Genomic DNA, 17,870 nt, shown 5'->3' with positions numbered 1-17,870 from the left:
TGTGTGTGTGTGTGTGTGTGTGTGTGTGTGTGTGTGTGTGTGGTCAGACCGTGTGTTGCTTTGTTTTATGCATGTGGATTCAAATCTGCCATGTAAAATGTAAGCATGGTTGTAGACTCTCGCATGTATGAATGTATATATGTATCTATCTGTGCATGTGACCCGGGGGTGGGGGGGTTGTGTGTGTGTGTGTGTGTGTGTGTGTGTGTGTGTATTGGGGTGGGTCATGAAGGGTCTGGCACTTAATGCCAAATCAGCCACCTGGTCCCAGATTGGGCCGCAGCCCGGTTCCCTTGGTTTTGGGAGTGAATGGGATTAAAATCCTAATCCCGTAGACGCCCGCAGAGATCAATACTAAACTGCATTTAACTTGATTTGTCTGTAATCTATTACAAAGACGCTTACCGCTGCATTAAGCGTTGTTCCGTTTGCAGCCCAGGCAACATTAACGGTACCGGTTTAAACCTTGAACCTGGTGTTTTCGTTACAAATGCTTCATAATCCAACTTCCTTGTAGGGACACAGTCGATTGACCTGATTTTAGGTTTGCTAGTTTTTTCCAGTATTTTCACTTCACCCCTTATGAATATGTGCATATTAATGTGACAAGTGTAATCATACCAAGTACCCACATGTTTTATAAATACGCACACGCCACGGTTAATTGCCGGTTAGATTTCTAAATCTCGGGGTGCAGCCGTACTCGCTCGACTCAAAGCAGGATATCTGAGAGACATGTGTAACAACACCCCTCCCCTTCCTTTCCATTTAATTGGTTTCATAAACAGATTAATTTGAAGGAGAGGGGAGCTTAATTGCTAATCAGTGTTTCCACGCAGCTCCTGAAGAGTTGAACAGGATCAAGTTTTTCTACCACAAATAAAAAAAAGGCCTCGGAGCCGTCGGCAGCAGTGATGGGAGGGGAGGAGAGTGAGGGGAGGAGAGCAAGGGGAGGAGAGAGGATGGAGGAGAGTGAGAGGAGGAGAGCAAGGGGAGGAGAGAGGATGGAGGAGAGTGAGAGGAGGAGAGAGGATGGAGGAGAGAGGATGGAGGAGAGCGAGAGGAGGAGAGAGGATGGAGGAGAGAGGATGGAGGAGAGTGAGAGGAGGAGAGAGGATGGAGGAGAGAGGATGGAGGCAGAAACAATACGGGAGACGACGGAGACGAGAGGAGAGGAGGAGGTGAAGAGACTGGGAAACTAGATGGAAAGAAAAGTGGGAAGAAGAGAAAGAAGGAGGAAGGAAGGAGATGGGATTTGAAGGCGGACTGGAAAAGAGTGGACTTCGCTCCTTCTTGGGTCTTACATAGATTTTGACAAATCTTACTGTTGATTAATAATGCGATAAAACAGACCGTGTTGAAAAGTCAACACACAGATTCATAAACACAAAACAGAGGGTTTACAAACAGCCGAGGGTGAAACACATGTTCTAAAGCTACACTCTTATCAAAAAATATGATTCATTTTAACTATGTTTCATTCACATTTATGGAAGTCAGTGGTAGAGTTTGTCAAATGAGGAAAAATACATGTCTGCAACGTGAGCTGACTAAATCGGAAGAATCTTCTGAATATCGCTGACAATACACGGGTATTTACCAAGATATGAACCAGCATATACTGTATATTGTCTCGCAGTGGTTGTTATGATTATTATCTCCACGTCATCTAATTGAAACAGCAGCAAAACATGTCAAAATAACCATCGTATGTATGACTATTTGGGTGAGTATTAAAAACTTTATTGAGGCTTATCAAACGTTTTGTTTTGATATGAACTAAATGGATATATCCGGGCTTCTGAGATTGTAAATCCAGACCGTCTCTAAGTCTTAATAAGTTAATATACAATATCAGCCTTATTAAAACCAATAAAAGGAAGAAACACCAACATTAAATGTTTGGCGTCACTTTGCCTTTGACGCTGGTCCTTTGCTCCTGGAAGCTGAAGAGTCTTCTGGAATATAGAAACGCAGACGGAGCCTGTGAATTGTTATTGCTCTTTATTATAATCTGATTTCCCCCCTGATGTCGTTCCCAGCGGTGCTGAGCGACAGGCTGATCCTGCTCTCCTTCCTGGAGCAGAGCCAGGTGGCCGCGGTCTACGTCAACAAGAAGAACCAGGACGACTCCCCGGAGGGCGGCAGGCGCCCGGACAAACTCTCGCCCTCGGAAATCAAGGTACAGGCGGCGGCGCTGGTGGAGAATTCTCTCCCAGGGTTTCTCTCTTCGTCCGACCTGATGGCCAACTTTTACTAATGAGGTTTTCTTTGACATTAACAAGAAAGACGTTCTAGAAATCAGTCAGTGGTTCTGTCTGCAGCCAGAATAATAAACCATGATTAGAAACATGGTGTGACGGTATAACATGTTGTCAAACACAGATGTCCATAAAAAAAAACAATGTTCAGAGGATTCGGCGACTTTGCTGGTGACATTACTTAAACCTGGCAGCTGGTACAGAACAGTGGGTTACACCGCTGACTGTGGTTCAGAAGCTGCGGGGGTTCGATTCCCGGTCAGGGCGTGGCTAAGAGGTCTAGGGTGGGCCCAGCTGCCAGACATCACCACAACTCTGTTCTGCATGAACACACTGTGGCTTATTTTTAATAATAATAATAATGATGATAAGAATTCATGTACTTATTGATTAGTCGTCGACATCCTCAATCCTTTATCTAAACATTCGATATCAGTTCCTAGCAGTCGTTGGAAGGACGACAGAACTTCCAGGATCTCACTGGTCACTTAACAAGTGAGCTCAACACCTCAATAACTCGTTTAGTCTCTATTTTTTCCATTTAATATTTTTCACATTTGTTCATCTGGTCGCGTTGAAGTTCACATCTTTTAAACGACGGGTGTTAGTCCAGATTCTGTTGCTGGTTCAGTGTGAATGATGCATGTGCCAGGTCTCCACTAATTCTCTGTTTCTGTCTATCAGTCTGTCAGATAGGTGTGTGTGTGTGTGTGTGTGTGTGTGTGTGTGTGTGTGTGTGTGTGTGTGTGTGTGTGTGTGTGTGTGTGTGTGTGTGTGTGTGTGTGTGTGTGTGTGTGTGTGTGTGTGTGTGTGTGTGTGTGTGTGTGTGTGTGTGTGTGTGAGATCTGGATTTTGTAGGTGTGAGTAACAGGTCTGATAATGTGTCGTCCCCAAAACAAAACCCCAGTGTGTGTGTGTGTGTGTGTGTGTGTGTGTCCTCCTTCACTAGTTTGCTAACCACTAACCCCCTGGCATTATCACATTACTGCCAGGCCCTTTTGTTAACGTGTGTGTGTGCGTGTGCATGTTGGTGTGTATGAAGGCAATCGTTCCTGCCGTGCGTCTGTCTCCAGAAGCAAAGTCCTGATAAGACACACACACACACACACACACATACACATACACACCCCTCCACCACCACCTGAACACACCCCTGTCAATACATGTGCACGGAACCTGCAACATACACTAACTCAGCTATACCCATCCCCCACGACACACACACACACACACACACACACACATTGCCCTGGTCCAGTGGGCTAAGCTGGAGAAGGGAGAGTGTGTGGGTGTGCGTGTGTGTGTTGGGGTGGGGGGGGCTAAACTAATCCAGCCCACAGAAAGTGGTTTTTGATTATTGCTGACCAGCAAACGCCAGCAGAAAAAAAAAAAAACTAGAAGAGGGAAAAAGATGGGTAGGGTTGGAGGGTGTGTGTGTGTGTGTGTGTGTGTGTGTGTCGGGGCAGAGATAGTGTGTTATTAACCCAGTGATTTTTCTTCTTCCTCTTCTTCTTTTCCATTTCTAATCTGTCAGTGATCTCCCCGTTCTGCTATTTGGGGGCAAGTCTTTGTTCCCTTTATCATCACATGTTCTTCCATCATTTTCAATTCGTCTCCGTATTTTTGTGTCTAAAGCAAAACCCCCAACCCCCCCACCCCAAGGGGGCAAGAAGGGCAGACATGGACCACTGAACCTGAGATCTGCTCCGCTCGTACACTGCAGCTTGTCAATACACTAATTTCTCGGCCTCTTCCTGGGCTTTTAAAACCTTTAGGACTATTTTCTAATTTCATTTCTGAAACATTCCTGTCTTCCCACTTTTCCCAACACACACAGAACCTATTTAGTGGGATTTTGATTTTACATCTGACTGCACTTTTCCCGCGTCTCAAATATTTATTTTGACACAAAACCTCCCATTGATCTTTAAAAAACAAAATCCAATTATTCTACTTCTTCCTCTTCTTATGTGAGCTTCTTTTTTTGTTTTTGTCCTTCGTTCATCTCCCTTCATTCGAGCATGATTTATTCCTCTTATTTCCATTTCCCCAAAAGCTTAAGTGCACAAAGGGGCGGCCGTCACCCCTCGTCCCCTCCATCGTACTCCTCTGTCCAAATCCAAACAATCAGATTTTTCTTCATTACCTCCTATTATTCGTCTCTCTCTTCCCTCCTTCACCTCTGCCTCTTACCCATATCTGCCACATCCTGGCCACTCGTCTGCACCGCCACAAAGGTCATGGACACGTGTGTGTGTGTACGTGTGTGTACGTGTGTGTACGTGTGTGTACGTGTGTGTGTGTGTGTACGTGTGTGTACGTGTGTACGTGTGTGTACGTGTGTGTACGTGTGTGTACGTGTGTGTGTGTGTGTGTGTGTGTGTGTGTGTGTGTGTGTGTGTGTGTGCTAACATATCTCAGCCATCGACTCTGGTAGTGGATTCATTGTGTTCGTGAGTGTGACTGGAGATAAAGAGTGTGTGAAAGGCCTGTGAATATTGGTCTGTGTGTGTGTGTGTGTGTGTGTGTGTCTGTGTGTGTCTGTGTGTGTCTGTGTGTGTCTGTGTGTCTGTGTGTGTGCATGCGTGTGTGTTCTGTGTGTTTTCTCTTAGTATAAGTGTGTTGATATGGCATTTTTATGTATGTACATGTGTTTGTGTGCATACATGCATGCATTTGTGTAAGAGTACGTGTGTGTGTGTGTGTGCCCGTCCGCCCCAAGCGCCACGAGGGCTCATTATTGTGCGTCTCTTTGTTGTGGCCTGTCGAGCGTGGCAGACCTTCCCCAAAAATATGCACATCACTAAAACAACAAGCCCGACCGAACAAAACACGCGCAGACATTAATAATGGAAGATTACAAAAAAGAAAAAGAAAAGATAAACAAACCTGAGACACTGGCAACAAACACAATCAGGGACGGAGCAGCGGAGGGGATATCTGGGGCGACAGATGCAGAAGTTCTGGAGCCCTCAGGTGTTTGAACAGACAGATAAATCACAGAGATGAGTGTGTCCGCCTGTCCTCTGACTGTACAGTCTTGTGTTTGTGTTTTCCTCTTCCAGGTGGTGTGTGCGGACGTGGGCGCGCCGGGTCGTCGGCTCCGCAGACACGTGGATCTGAACCGTCTGCAGGACCTGGCGCTCTGCTGGTGGAAGCTGGACGAGCCCGGCGAGGAGCCGTGGCCCTGGACCCCCACCGACATGCACAGGAACAACCTGGTGCTGCTCAGCTGCTCGCCCACCGAGGGCCTCAAGGTGAATCACACATACAGTCCAGACGTCAGTCACTGGACCTGTGAGGTGTCTTTCAATGGATCTTTAACATACTGTACCTTCAAAAGTAAATGGACAGATGCACAGAAGGTCAAAGGTTTGTCGATCAGTGATCGATCGATGACTCTCTCAGTTTTCATCATTACATCAACTGTAAAAGCAGTTCAGCGCCGAACGTACAGCGAAACACCAGAACTCTGCCGGTGACTCATTCATGACTTCAGTTGAAGTTATCATTGACTTCAACTGTACACAAAGAAAATATTCACCAGCAATTTCGCCCACTTTGGCTTTCTGATTGGCCGTCACGATGCATCCTCCCCTGATATGTCTCGCTCCTCGACGACCTCTGGTGAGGGGCAACATGGATAAAGATTTTTAAGGGGTGTTGGCATCATCGTCTTCGCTGTGAGCTTTTATATTCTTCATTTTGTAACGCGACATGCGCTTATTTGAGCGATCTGCGATGATTCTGGTCGGCCTGCACGGCCTAACGAGAAACACATTCCTGCAGAAAACACCTCTGTGGAGCCGCGGCACGAGCACATACGAGGGGTCACTGGAGTTCGCCCATCCGGCCTTCGTAGTTCTTTTTTCATTTAATTGACTTTGAGGAGGTTTATGACCTTGTCCCCTTTGGAACATCTCGTGGGGCTTCTGCAGGAATACATCGAGTGTTGCAGCGAACGGTGCGGCTCTTGTGTGAGTTGAGCCGTCACAAGCTGTGTCCCTGTTCTTGGCTCTAAGTCAAGTTCGCTCTTGTTGAACGTTGGTCTCGCCACTGAGTCTCTGTGTGACTCACGGACACGGAGAGCGTCCTCTTCTGTGACCTCAGCATCCCGCCAGCATCCATCACTTTACGGAGAACGGAGAGTCGCTCCCTTCTCTCCCCCGGGAAGTGAGTTCAAGCTTCCTCCACACACAGGTGATTGTAAGATGGAGCTCGGGGGTCGACAGGTGGATACAGTTTACAAAAGAAGTGACGCAAAGACATCAATCACAGAAAAAACATTCACTTTGATTCTGTTCAGAACAGAAGCTGTTTGATTTACAGAACACACACACACACACATACATTGTTTTGACTAGCGACCTGTGTGTTTGCCTTGGATGGGATTGGGACGGTGTGTTATAGTCACCTCCAGGGTGGCACCTCTGTGTCGCACCTCCGTGAATCACTGTGTGAAATAAAGCAGCAGCGCTGAGCTGTGGTACAGTGTGAAGGAGAACGCCCACACACACGCACACACACACACACACACACACACACACACACACACACACAGACAGACACACAGACACACACATAGACAGACACACTCACTCACACACACACACACACACACACACACACACACACACACACAGACAGACACACAGACACACACATAGACAGACACACTCACTCACACACACACACACACACACACACACACACACAGACACACACACACACACACACACACACACACAGACACACACATAGACAGACACACTCACACACACACACACACACACACTCACATTCATACACACACACACACAACCCCGACCCGTGACCCTATTCTGTGTCACTGCGGGATTGGCCTCGCGCCGAACGCAGATGAAAGATCCCAAATCACCGAACCAAGCTTAACTCTTCACTCCTCGCACCTCGTACCTCGCTAAGCGTATGCAAAGTATTCACCACACCAGAGAGGGGGGGGGGGGGGCGAGCGTCGCCAATTACATGCAGGGAAAGGAACAACATGAATATTGAAATAATCAGAGCAGATGCTGTTTGCTGCTTTTTCCGCTTCTTGTTTGTTTTGGAACGCTCTCCACATTTATCACACTCCTTCACCCAGTTTATTCTCTCCTCCCTCCTCCCTCCTCCCTCCACGCTTCAGGAACATTAAAGTGTCTTTGCAGGGCTGCGGCATCGCGAGCGCCTCTTAATGAAAGCGTTTGTTGTCAGTTTTTTTTTCTTTTTCAGACGCGCGGTGTGAAATTAAGCGAGCAGTTCGTTAAAGAGCCGTGGCAGGAATCAAACGCCGGGCGACACATCGGGAGACGCCAGCGACTTCAATCACTTCAAGCTCATATATATGTTCCTTTTGTTCAGGTCGCTATCTGCCGCACTAAGCCAATTTTCTAGCCAGTCTCTCGGCATTTAAAAAAGAAAAAAAAAAAGTCAGATTTTCTTTCCCTATGTGGTCTTAATTCATATCCCCCCCCCCCCCATGCTGATAAGTGGAGCCAAGGCACGGGGGGGGGGGGGGGGGGGGGGGGGCGGCGGCAGGAAAACACAGTTTGTTTTTATGCAATCAGTTAACATTTTTAATGATCCTCCCTTCATGCTTCCTTCCCCCAACAACCACACACACACTTGACACACAAACAAACCAGTTCCTGGAATTTAATAATCTTAATGAAAACGGAAAAGCCGATTTATTTATTTCTTCTGCAGCTGAAGTCAGTGTTTTTTCTCGTGGTTGTTTGTGTGTGTGTTTGTGAACAGGCGTCTTTTTTTTTGCTTGTTGTTTTCAAAGGTGCTCGACTGTCCCGTTATCTGTCACCCAACAGTTTCTCTGCATTTGTGCGATTACTGCTTTCCGTCCTTTTAAAAATATATATATATTATTGACTTGCAGCACTGTGCTGCTGCTGCGTAGAAGTCGTCTCTTGCAAAAAACAACAACAACAACAACAACAAATTTAAAAAGAGACAACAATTAAATAATTTCCATTGAAAGAATGTGTAAAATTTTATGTATAATCACCTGTGAATGAGTTAAATATAGTCACATGAGGTGGACCGACCTCCGTGTGAGTCTCCATGTTTCCACGTTGTGTTGAATACGGTTGTTGAACTAAACGCTCCAGAATACGTCGCGTTCAAGTTGAATTTTAAGACGCTGCCGGAAACAGGAAATGGAATCGGTGGTGCGCCACAATAAAGTGTCCCCTGTCGGTCGCTCAGTTGGTTACGGTTTGACACTTTACCACCAGATGTCGCCCGAAAATTACAGAAATTGCCTCTAAAACATAAAATAAAATTAAGAAATCACATTTTCATCAGTGTGGAATCCAAAGTGCAGAATTAAAAAAACAAAACTTACTCTGCTGCTGTAGTGTCAAGGTGTGAGGACATTTTTGGCCGGTAATCCTGCCGCTGTGTGTTTTCTTACATCGGCGAAACTTCCCACTCCTCGTCCCCTCGTCCCCTCGTCCCTCGCCCCTCATCCCTCGTCCGTCGTCCCCTGGTCTCTCTCTCTGCTCCGTGAGCTGGAAAATTGGCTTCAAAAGGCCGCTGCTGTGAACAAGGGCCAGCCACACAGTCGGGCCCGTCCGCTTTATCTTTCACGCCACGGAGAAGAGAAGGAGAGAGAAAAAAAAAGGTGCCGGCGAGAGAGAGAGAGAGAGAGAGAGAGAGAGAGAGAGAGAGAGAGAGAGAGAGAGAGAGAGAGAGAGAGAGAGAGAGAGAGAGAGAGAGAGAGAGAGAGAGAGAGAGAGAGAGAGAGAGAGAGAGAGAGAGAGAGAGAGAGAGAGAGGCCTCTCTCCCTCCCTTTCTCTCTCTGTGTCTCGTTCTTCCTCTGCTCTCTTTACTCACTTCTTCTCTTCTATTCCCACTTTTTCTTTCTCTTCATCTCTTTTCTTTGTCCCTGTCTATCTGTCCCTTCTTCTGCAAACCCTCTTCCACTCGCTCGCTCTTTTGCCTTTATGAATCTTTTCTTTACGCAGGAAGTACGTTGCATTCAAGTACCACAAGCGTCGTAATTCAAAGCTCTTGTTTTTATGAATCTATTAAAGTAACACTAATACTACCTGCTGTACTTCAGGAGGTCTTTCTCTTTCGTTCCCAAGATTTTATTTTATCAGTCTTTTGAAAACAGCTGTACAAATATGTTGCTTTAGAAAAAAATGCTCATTCTTGTGAATATTAAATCCACACAGAGTGAGATTGACACTGCGAACTGAGCGCGCAGGTTTCACATCTGCTCCGTCAGCTGCAGGTCAGCAGTGGGCGTTCGATGTTTCATCATATTTACAGAAGCACGTGAGTGTTTTGCAGTTTTGCCGAGTTTCAAGAAGCCCATTTAGCACCGGAGGGTCCTGAGTGCTCGGTGCTCTAATCTCCCCCCGATCAGCTGCGTTGCCTTCAGGTGCTGTGTTGTCGCCGGCCTGACGCTCGGTCCACATGAAATGGAAAACGAAGACACAGCGCGGCCTCGGAGACGACCCCCGCCGCTCGACTGACAGACGGTCAATGTGTTGACCGAGTGCAGTTTGTGCACAGGCCGCATTCCTTTTGAATATTGGTCTTTTCTGAGGACGGGGCTCAGGTCTTTAGATATAAATACTTCTGAGTGAGAGATGTATTTACAGTACAATGATTATATGATGTGTTATAGCTTTGGATCCACTGTATGACGTACAAGTGAATACAGGAAATTGGAAATCAATAAATTGATTTTTGAGGCCCCTTTAATTTCCGTATGTTAGTTTTTTAATCAGCAAAATGCGTTTTATTGATTTTGATGGTTTGAAAATAACAGAAATCGAATTTACTTTATTCAGATTTTGGTAAAAAAAAAAAGTGTAAATACGCATTGGTGGTTTAGCAGTGAATTAAACGTTATTGTAGTAGTGACAATGTAAATGAGCGGTCGGTCATTTCACTGGATTGAACGTTTGTTCGTTCTCCCACATCATTGCCGGTGGAAGCAGGTCGTGCAGAGATTTGACTCTCTGCTCCCGGAGCTTTTAGCTGACTCTTCCTTTTTCCCTGAGAGGACTAACTGCCGCTGAATCAGCTGCTCCTCATCCCCCGGATCCCCGGTCGGTGCCACGTGGCATGATGGAGCCGGGCACAGGATGGAGAAGCCTGAGGAGGATGAGATGTGGTTGTTGGGGGAGTTGGGGACGACAGCGTCCTCACTTTCTTTTTGTTTGTGTGCAAGTTTATTTAATGTATGTGTCACTTTGTCCTTGTCGCTATCCGGAGAACTGCACCATCCCTCTAGGAAGGATCCCCCACCTCTTACTCGAGTAGAGCCCCCTCGCCTGCTGGCTCACACACACACTCACACACACACACACACACACACACACTCACACACACACACACACACACACACACGCACACATGCACACAGAGCACCCGCCCCCTGGGGAGCAGCAGGATCTGGCTCTGGGGGATTATGGAGAAGGAAAAAAAAAAGCTTTCAGGAGCACAGTCGCCTGCTTCTCTCCTGCTGGAGACCACGGGCAGGCAGGCAAAGAGAAAACCCTCCCTCTCCTCCCTCTAAGTCTCTTTTTGCCAATGCCTGCCAAAAAGAGCTGTGCCGGGCAGCTTTGCAGAAGGAAAGGAAAGGAAAGGCAGGCAGCCTATCGCTCTTTCTGTCTACACGGCGAAAAGAAATGGGCTCTTTTAGCCAAAGCTGCCACGGTTAACGCAGGTTCTGTGATGGAGGCTTTGGTTTTGGTGAAATCCCTCTGTCGTCTGCCTGTCATCCACCTACCTCTCCTGGGTCCTCGTGGGTGTTTTATCGACAGCACCACCCGTGACACGGCCTGTCTCCGTCCATTGTGCCCCCCACTCCCACCGACTCCTGGAGCGCATGACCTAAATTCTCTATTTGACCATTGGTCAAACGATCCCACGCTTTCCTCCCGTCTCTGTTTTATGGTGGAGGCCTCGTTTCCTTGTCAGTCACCGTGTGTGGAGTGTTCAGCTCTTGGAGGAGGAGGAGGTTGTTTATGCGGCGGATGCCGAGCTGTGGCACGTTCAGGGGAGGAAGACGGCGCTAACAACGGAGCTCTTATCATTAGTCGTCTTGACTGACAGCTTGGGGCGTCGATGAGAAAAGTGGACGGCCGTGTTTCTTCCATCTATCCGGAGGGTGCGAGCGTGAGGCCTCTGCTGCGGCATGACTCATTTCTCCCTCTCTGTTTTTTCCCCCTCACGTGTTCTTCGCTCTCCTTTGACTTTCCTTTATTCAGAAACGAGTTCGCTCAGTGCTGACATGAGTTCGCTGCTGCTGCCAACTCCTGACGAGGAGAACATGTTCAAACAACAACACACTTACCAGATTAAGTTGCAGTCCTGCAGCTCGTACAGCGTTTAGTGACACCTACGTGGAATGACTCCCCCCTCGTTTGCTTTTGGTCCCTTCAGGGCAAAAGAAATAAATGCAAGCACAAATGTTTTTATTTCTTTTCAGGCCACAAACCCTTAAGCAAGTGTTTAAAGCCCTTAGTGAGGAGGGTCCACTTTGAAGAGCAGAAAACTTAATGGTGTTGGAGCGCAGGTCACCGGAACAGGTTTTGATTGAGATGTAGTCACAGATGTAAGAAGGTAGAGGTCCAAGGATGGACACACACACACACACACACACAGATAAATGTATACCAGAGTGTGAGCCTGCGCCTGGCAAGAGACGGCCATTGAACTGTTGCATACAGGGAAAAAAGAAAGGTCAAATCAGATCCTGACCTTCATCTAAACTCGTAGGGAAGTGGGTGGAATTGCATGAAGTCATTTGAAAGCTGATTTGTTTGGATCAGATCTGATTGGTGAGGAAGACATGGAAGTGTGCACCACTCTCTGAAACCGCCCTCCCTTCCTCTCTGCCAGGTCCTGGGCTCTGTGCGGACCGAAGGCGACCCCCTGCACTGCCACTTCAGCCTGCTCCAGCCCCACCAGCTGCTGACCGTGGAGCTGCCCGTCGGACCCCCCGGTGCCGGAGAAGGGTCCCGGGCCGACACCTGCGTGTACGAATGCGCTCGAGGGCGCCTGCGCCGCCTGTCCGTCACCCGCGTCCCGCTGCCCTGCCGCCCCCTCTCCTGCTCACGTCACCCCTCCGAAGCCGCGCTCCTCCTGGGCCTGAGCGACTCGTCCTTGGTGCTGTACGACCAGCGGCGAGGGCTCTCTCTCTGGGCCTCCTGCCCCGTGCCACCCGACCTCCTGGCCTGGCACCCCGCCGGAGCCGTGGTGGTGGTCGGGGGAGGCAAGGGAGAGCTGATGTGCTTCGATGTGGGCATGGCACCTGTGAACGTGGCGCTGGTGGCGGAGGAGGTGGCGGCTGCAGCCTCCACACTGAGGCTTCCTCAGCACCTGCGCTGCTCTGGAGGTCTGGAGGGTCTGTGGTGGGCCGCGGGCCTGGAGGGGACGGACACGCTGATGTTGGCCTTTCATGGAGGACCACTGGCAGCCTTGAGATTCAGACTAGGTGAGTAGAACCAGATTCAAGGAATGACAATTGACTGCACTCTTACAAAATGTGATTGAGCAAAAAATATGGGACCAAAACTAACGATCAATTAATTAACACTTCCTTTATCACGGAATCTGTCTGAGTTTAGTCTGGTTTGAATATCTTCAAAAAGAAGCCGTGAAACTACGTTAACTACAGTTTTATGATGCTGTTGTAGAGCAAAGCAGTTACTCTACAAAGATGGAGAGAATGGTGACTACCAGGTGATTATGAATATAAAATAATTCATAACAACCCTTCACATCAGAGTCTCTCTGGGATCAGTCGCCCGTGTCCCTCTTCACCGGGGGGAAGGTCACTTGTTGTCGGGCGGCGAGGTGAGCAGGAGTCGCGTCTCGGAGGTCATTCCATAATCACCCCGGGGGCACGAGCACAGGTGCATTCTGGGATGCATTTTTCCGATAAATCGTTTACAGTGGCTGCGCGGTCCCTCAGGGTGGGGGTGGGGTCCCCAGATAAAGTTTGCCAATCAAAAATGTTTCCGAAGCAGCAACCTCACACACACACACACACACACACACTATCGTACACACTCAGTGTCTTGAAGTGTGACTTTGGAAAGAAGCTGTGACAGCGGCGCGCAGGTCTCTGCTGAAGTTTGAAAGCAGGAGTCTGTGTGTGTGTGTGTGTGTGTGTGTGTGTGTGTGTGTGTGTGTGTGTGTGTGTGTGTGTGTGTGTGTGTGTGTGTGTGTGTGTGTGTGTGTGCGTGTGGAGGGAAGTAGAAGATTGTGTGTGTGTGTGTGTGTGTGTGTGTGTTTTTGCTTGTGTGCGCAGGGAAAGGGGGAGGGTGTCTTCCAACAATAGCTTCCCCTTCTCTGATCGTCTGCCAAGGTTTTGATGAGGAAAGTCACTGCACGTCTTTTCTCTGTGATAATTCCCCCCCTCCACACACACACACACACAGACACACACACACACGCACACACACACCAACTCATTTGTTTGTTTGCTTGCGCTCCTTCTTCTGTATTGACTTGTTTCGTGAGGCCTCGCTACATGACAGGAGGAGTGAGTCAGGAAGCGCCGAGGAAGAAAGACTTGGGCGAGCTCCAGTCACCCCCCCCCGCACCCAGTTATCTCATCTGGGCACACGTTGGCCGCGGCCCGGACCTGCACCGGTACCAGCGGTGGAGGGGCGGGACCAGGGAGATGAAGGATAAAAATCAATTCTGTAGATTTAGTGACATTTTACTGATGTTTACAGGTCAATTATGTAACTGGATATAAAACCTGGGCATTTTATCTATTTTTATTTGATATTTATTCTGGTCTCAAGCTGCTGCTTGTTAATTTGGAGGCAGTTACTTTTAGTAAAGTCAAGTCGACCCATGGTAGCAGTTTTAATTTTTGAAAAGAATAGTGGTTGCACAAAATTTGAAAAAAAAAAGAACTTATTTGCTGAAGGAAAGTCGACTTCTTTTATACGTTGGAAGACTTTTCATTATTGACCTGAATCGATCTCATTGTGAGTAGTTTGTCTCTCAGCAAACTCGTGATTTTTTGCATTTCGTGTCCGACGAGGTGACGCAGAAGTGACCGGACGTACAGGAGAGGGGAGACGTGTGACTCGTCCCGTGGCACCACAGTGATCCGTTATTGTCTCCGCTCGGAGCTGGTGTAGAGCGACGTTAACTCACACACACACACACACACACACTGCACCACGCTCAGCTGATGTGTTTGCCACATTAGCCCACTCTTAAGGGGATTTGGGGACCTGCTAATTGCCGGCTTGTCATTTTAATTGCTAGAACACCCCCTCCCACCAAACACACATATACACACACATGCAACTTGTCAATTCATTAGAGTCAGCGGTTTCTCTGCAGCCCATTGTCAGTACAGCTGTCACCGATCACCTCCACTGTCCAGAGACACCACTACCTCAGGATATATGTTATATATAAGATATAGGCTTAAATAACATTATGTGTAGTATATATATGTGGAAATCGTCCATGTTTGAATTCACAGTGGACAAACTTGTCAACGAGCTCAGTTATTTGTGTTTCTGTTCCCGTGCTGCTGCAGCTCACATCAGACTTTTCCATAAAGAAACAAAGCAGCTGAGTTCCCTCGACTGTAGTTGGATCGCGATCCAGTTACAGTTAATTGGCGTCAGTATTCAACACCTTCACTTCCTGTGTGTGTACTTTGTCAAGTCACATGCACCTTTTGCCCTTTTACTGTACAAACACACACAGAGGGATACGCCTCCGTCACCAGGAAGAGAACAAAACCAGCGGCCTCCATTATTCAGCAGAGTCCTGGTGCACACGCACGCACGCACGCACGCACACACTCGCACGCACACATGCACACACGCACACACACACACACGCACACACACATGCACACATACACACGCACACTCACACTCGCACGCACGCACACACACACTCACACGCACACACACACAACAATAACCAAAGCATAATAAATTGTAGCATTCCTCTCATCCTCAAAGCTCTTTATTTCTCTCTTACTCTTTTTTTTCTTTCTCTCCTTTATTTTTCTTTCTCTTTCTTGCGCTCTTTCTTTTTCTTTCTTGCTCTCTTTCTTTTTCTTTCTTTTTCTTTCTTTCTCTCTTACTCTCTTTCTTTCTCCCTTTTCTATTCTTTTCATTCTTTGTTACAATATTTGTGAATCAGGTGAGACAGGAGTTCTTTGTATATGGAGTGAATTAGGTGTCTTTTAACTCTTGATGTTTTCATCATCATAGCTCTATAAATCCACTATATTATTATAATAATCATGAATATTCCATGTAGTAGTAGTAATAACCTGTGTCTCCATGTGTCAGGGGCTCTGACCGGGGGCCAGCTGGGTCCAGAGGAGGTTCTGCGACAGCGGCTGCGGTGCGGTCGGGTCCGAGAGGCGCTGGGCGTCCTGGAGTCCCTGGACTGGAGCGTCGCGGGCGACGAGTGCTACCGCTGCCTGAGCTCGGTGGTCGACTTCCTGCTGAGGCTGCGGCTGAACGCTGAGAGGGAGGGTGAGTCTGTGGGTCGAATCTGAAGAGCATTTCTCATTTGCCTCGTGGTTCGTAGCTTTTATGAGCTCGGCCGTGATCTACTATTTATGGGACGATTAAGAGTAAAATGTGATTGTCTTCTCTTCGGTCATGCAGTCCAACTGGAGGCAGCTCTGGGCGTGTTCTATTCGCCGCCCGCCCCTCTCTCTGACGCGGTGATGCTGGAGTACAGGGGGCCAATCGGCAAGTACGCCCGCCGCTTCTTCCACCACCTCCTCAGGTAACGACACACACGCCTCCTCATGTCATCTACTGAGGGAGGAATCTGTTTCTCCACACGTCCTGTGATTCTGATTATATATACCTACACACACACACACACACACACACACACACACAAACACCTCCTCTCTCTGCTTGTGTTTGTTTGTTCCATGTTGGCTTCAAACAAAGTGAAGTTGAGGTGTTTCTCTCTCCTTCTCTCTCTTTATTCTCTCTCTCTCTGAGCTTTAATTCTGGATAATGGGGAGAGATCTTGTTACTCTCAGTTCAATTATTGACAGTTTTGTTTGCAGAGGTGTGTGTGTGTGTGTGTGTGTGTGTGTGTGTGTGTGTGTGTGTGTGTGTGTGTGTGTGTGTGTGTGTGTGTGTGTGTGTGTGTGTGTGTGTGTGTGTGTGTGTGTGTGTGTGTGTGTGTGTGTGTGTGTGTGTGTGTGTGTGTGTTGTCGTGTTCACTCTGTAACCGTCTCCTCTCTCTCTGCAGACACCAGCGCCTGGAGAAGGCCTTCCTCCTCGCCATCGATTTAGAGGCCAGAGATTTATTCATGGTGAGTGGAAACTTTATCACATACAACAAACACACACACACACACACACACACACACACATCAGGTGCCCCTAAATATGTACAAATCTCACGTCCTAACTGTTCAACTGTTCTTTCAGGTTCTAAACAAATACAGAAGAAAGGAACATTTAAATAAAAGTTTAATACAATCTGTTTATACTACACTAAGTCACTGAAACATTGTCAGTGTCTTCATCCATCAACAGACTCATGGTTTAGAAGGAGTGTGTGTGTGTGTGTGTGTGTGTGTGTGTGTGTGTGTGTGTGTGTGTGTGTGTGTGTGTGTGTGTGTGTGTGTGTGTGTGTGTGTGTGTGTGTGTGTGTGTGTGTGTGTGTGTGTGTGTGTGTGTGTGTGTGTGTGTGTGCGCGTGCGCGTGCGTGCGTGCGTGCGTGCGTGCGTGACAGCAGGTGTGGGCCCCTTTGACTCTCTCCTCTCATCTTCCCTCTAACTTGCTCTTTCTTCCACTTCCACTCTGAAACGCTCTTCTGTGTTTGACCCCCTCGTTCCTGGTGCCCCCCCTTTCTGCTCCATGGTTCACCAACACCGTAGACATTAATACAGACCCCCCCTCCACACACACACACACACACACACACACACACACACACACACACACACACTCCTTTTGGTCCTTCAATCACATTGATAGCACTGCTTCCAATTCCCTCCCCACTAAGTAGTGCTGCCTGGAAGCCGAATTGAAAAGGTGGAGTCGAGCCTGTGGACCTTGAAAGAGCGCAAGGGAAAGGAAAGGTGGGGTGAAGGGTGAAGGGGCAGAGAGTGGACGAGGAGGAGGAGGAGGCTGTAGATGGAAAAGCTATATGACAAATTCAAAAAAGGAGAGAGAAGAGAGAAGAAAGAAAAAGTCTTGATTTGTGACTTAGTAGCTGTCAAGAGATCATGAGACAGTTACACTCATTGTGTTACGTGGATGTGAGGATCCGCAACATAAGGACATTTGTTAATTGATAAACCTTTTTGTTTTAATCCAGAAATATTCGACACGACAGGAAAATGACCTGCGTGACTTTTTGCAGTCACGATGTGAAATTGGCCTTAAAGTCGGCGACAGAAGTGATTTCCCTCCCGTACAGTCTGTGACCTAAACGCCTGGCGAAGAGCGAGGTGGTGCGTCACCGTCCAGTGGCTCTTCACAGCTCGACGTCTCCAATTATGAAGCCCATTCACTCGTTCACTTCAGCGTCCTCCTCCCGCAGCTCCGATTCTTTAACCGGCAGATGATTTATTAATGTTTT

The 17,870-nt window shown here is 47.8% G+C and overlaps 1 protein-coding gene across 9 annotated transcripts in view; it reads left to right on the top strand.

Annotated features, from left to right (window-relative positions):
- The window catches only part of LOC118283267 (WD repeat containing planar cell polarity effector), a 61,537-nt gene that overhangs the window by 27,453 nt on the left and 16,214 nt on the right, over nt 1-17,870 (top strand). For all 9 annotated transcript variants that reach the window (XR_007031589.1, XR_007031586.1, XR_007031588.1 and 6 more), the window contains 6 exons: nt 2,043-2,182; nt 5,327-5,518; nt 12,156-12,750; nt 15,599-15,787; nt 15,923-16,046; nt 16,530-16,593. Coding sequence is in view for 1 of the 9 variants with exons in the window: in XM_035605056.2 (XP_035460949.2) it covers nt 2,043-2,182; nt 5,327-5,518; nt 12,156-12,750; nt 15,599-15,787; nt 15,923-16,046; nt 16,530-16,593 (1,304 nt within the window). In the remaining 8 variants the exon portion in view is untranslated. The remainder of the gene's footprint in view (nt 1-2,042; nt 2,183-5,326; nt 5,519-12,155; nt 12,751-15,598; nt 15,788-15,922; nt 16,047-16,529; nt 16,594-17,870) is intronic.

This window comes from Scophthalmus maximus, chromosome 10, assembly GCF_022379125.1.
Source record: "Scophthalmus maximus strain ysfricsl-2021 chromosome 10, ASM2237912v1, whole genome shotgun sequence".
NCBI lineage: Eukaryota > Metazoa > Chordata > Actinopteri > Pleuronectiformes > Scophthalmidae > Scophthalmus > Scophthalmus maximus.
Note: the sequence above shows the minus strand (reverse complement) of the source record. Positions and strands in the feature narration are given on the sequence as shown.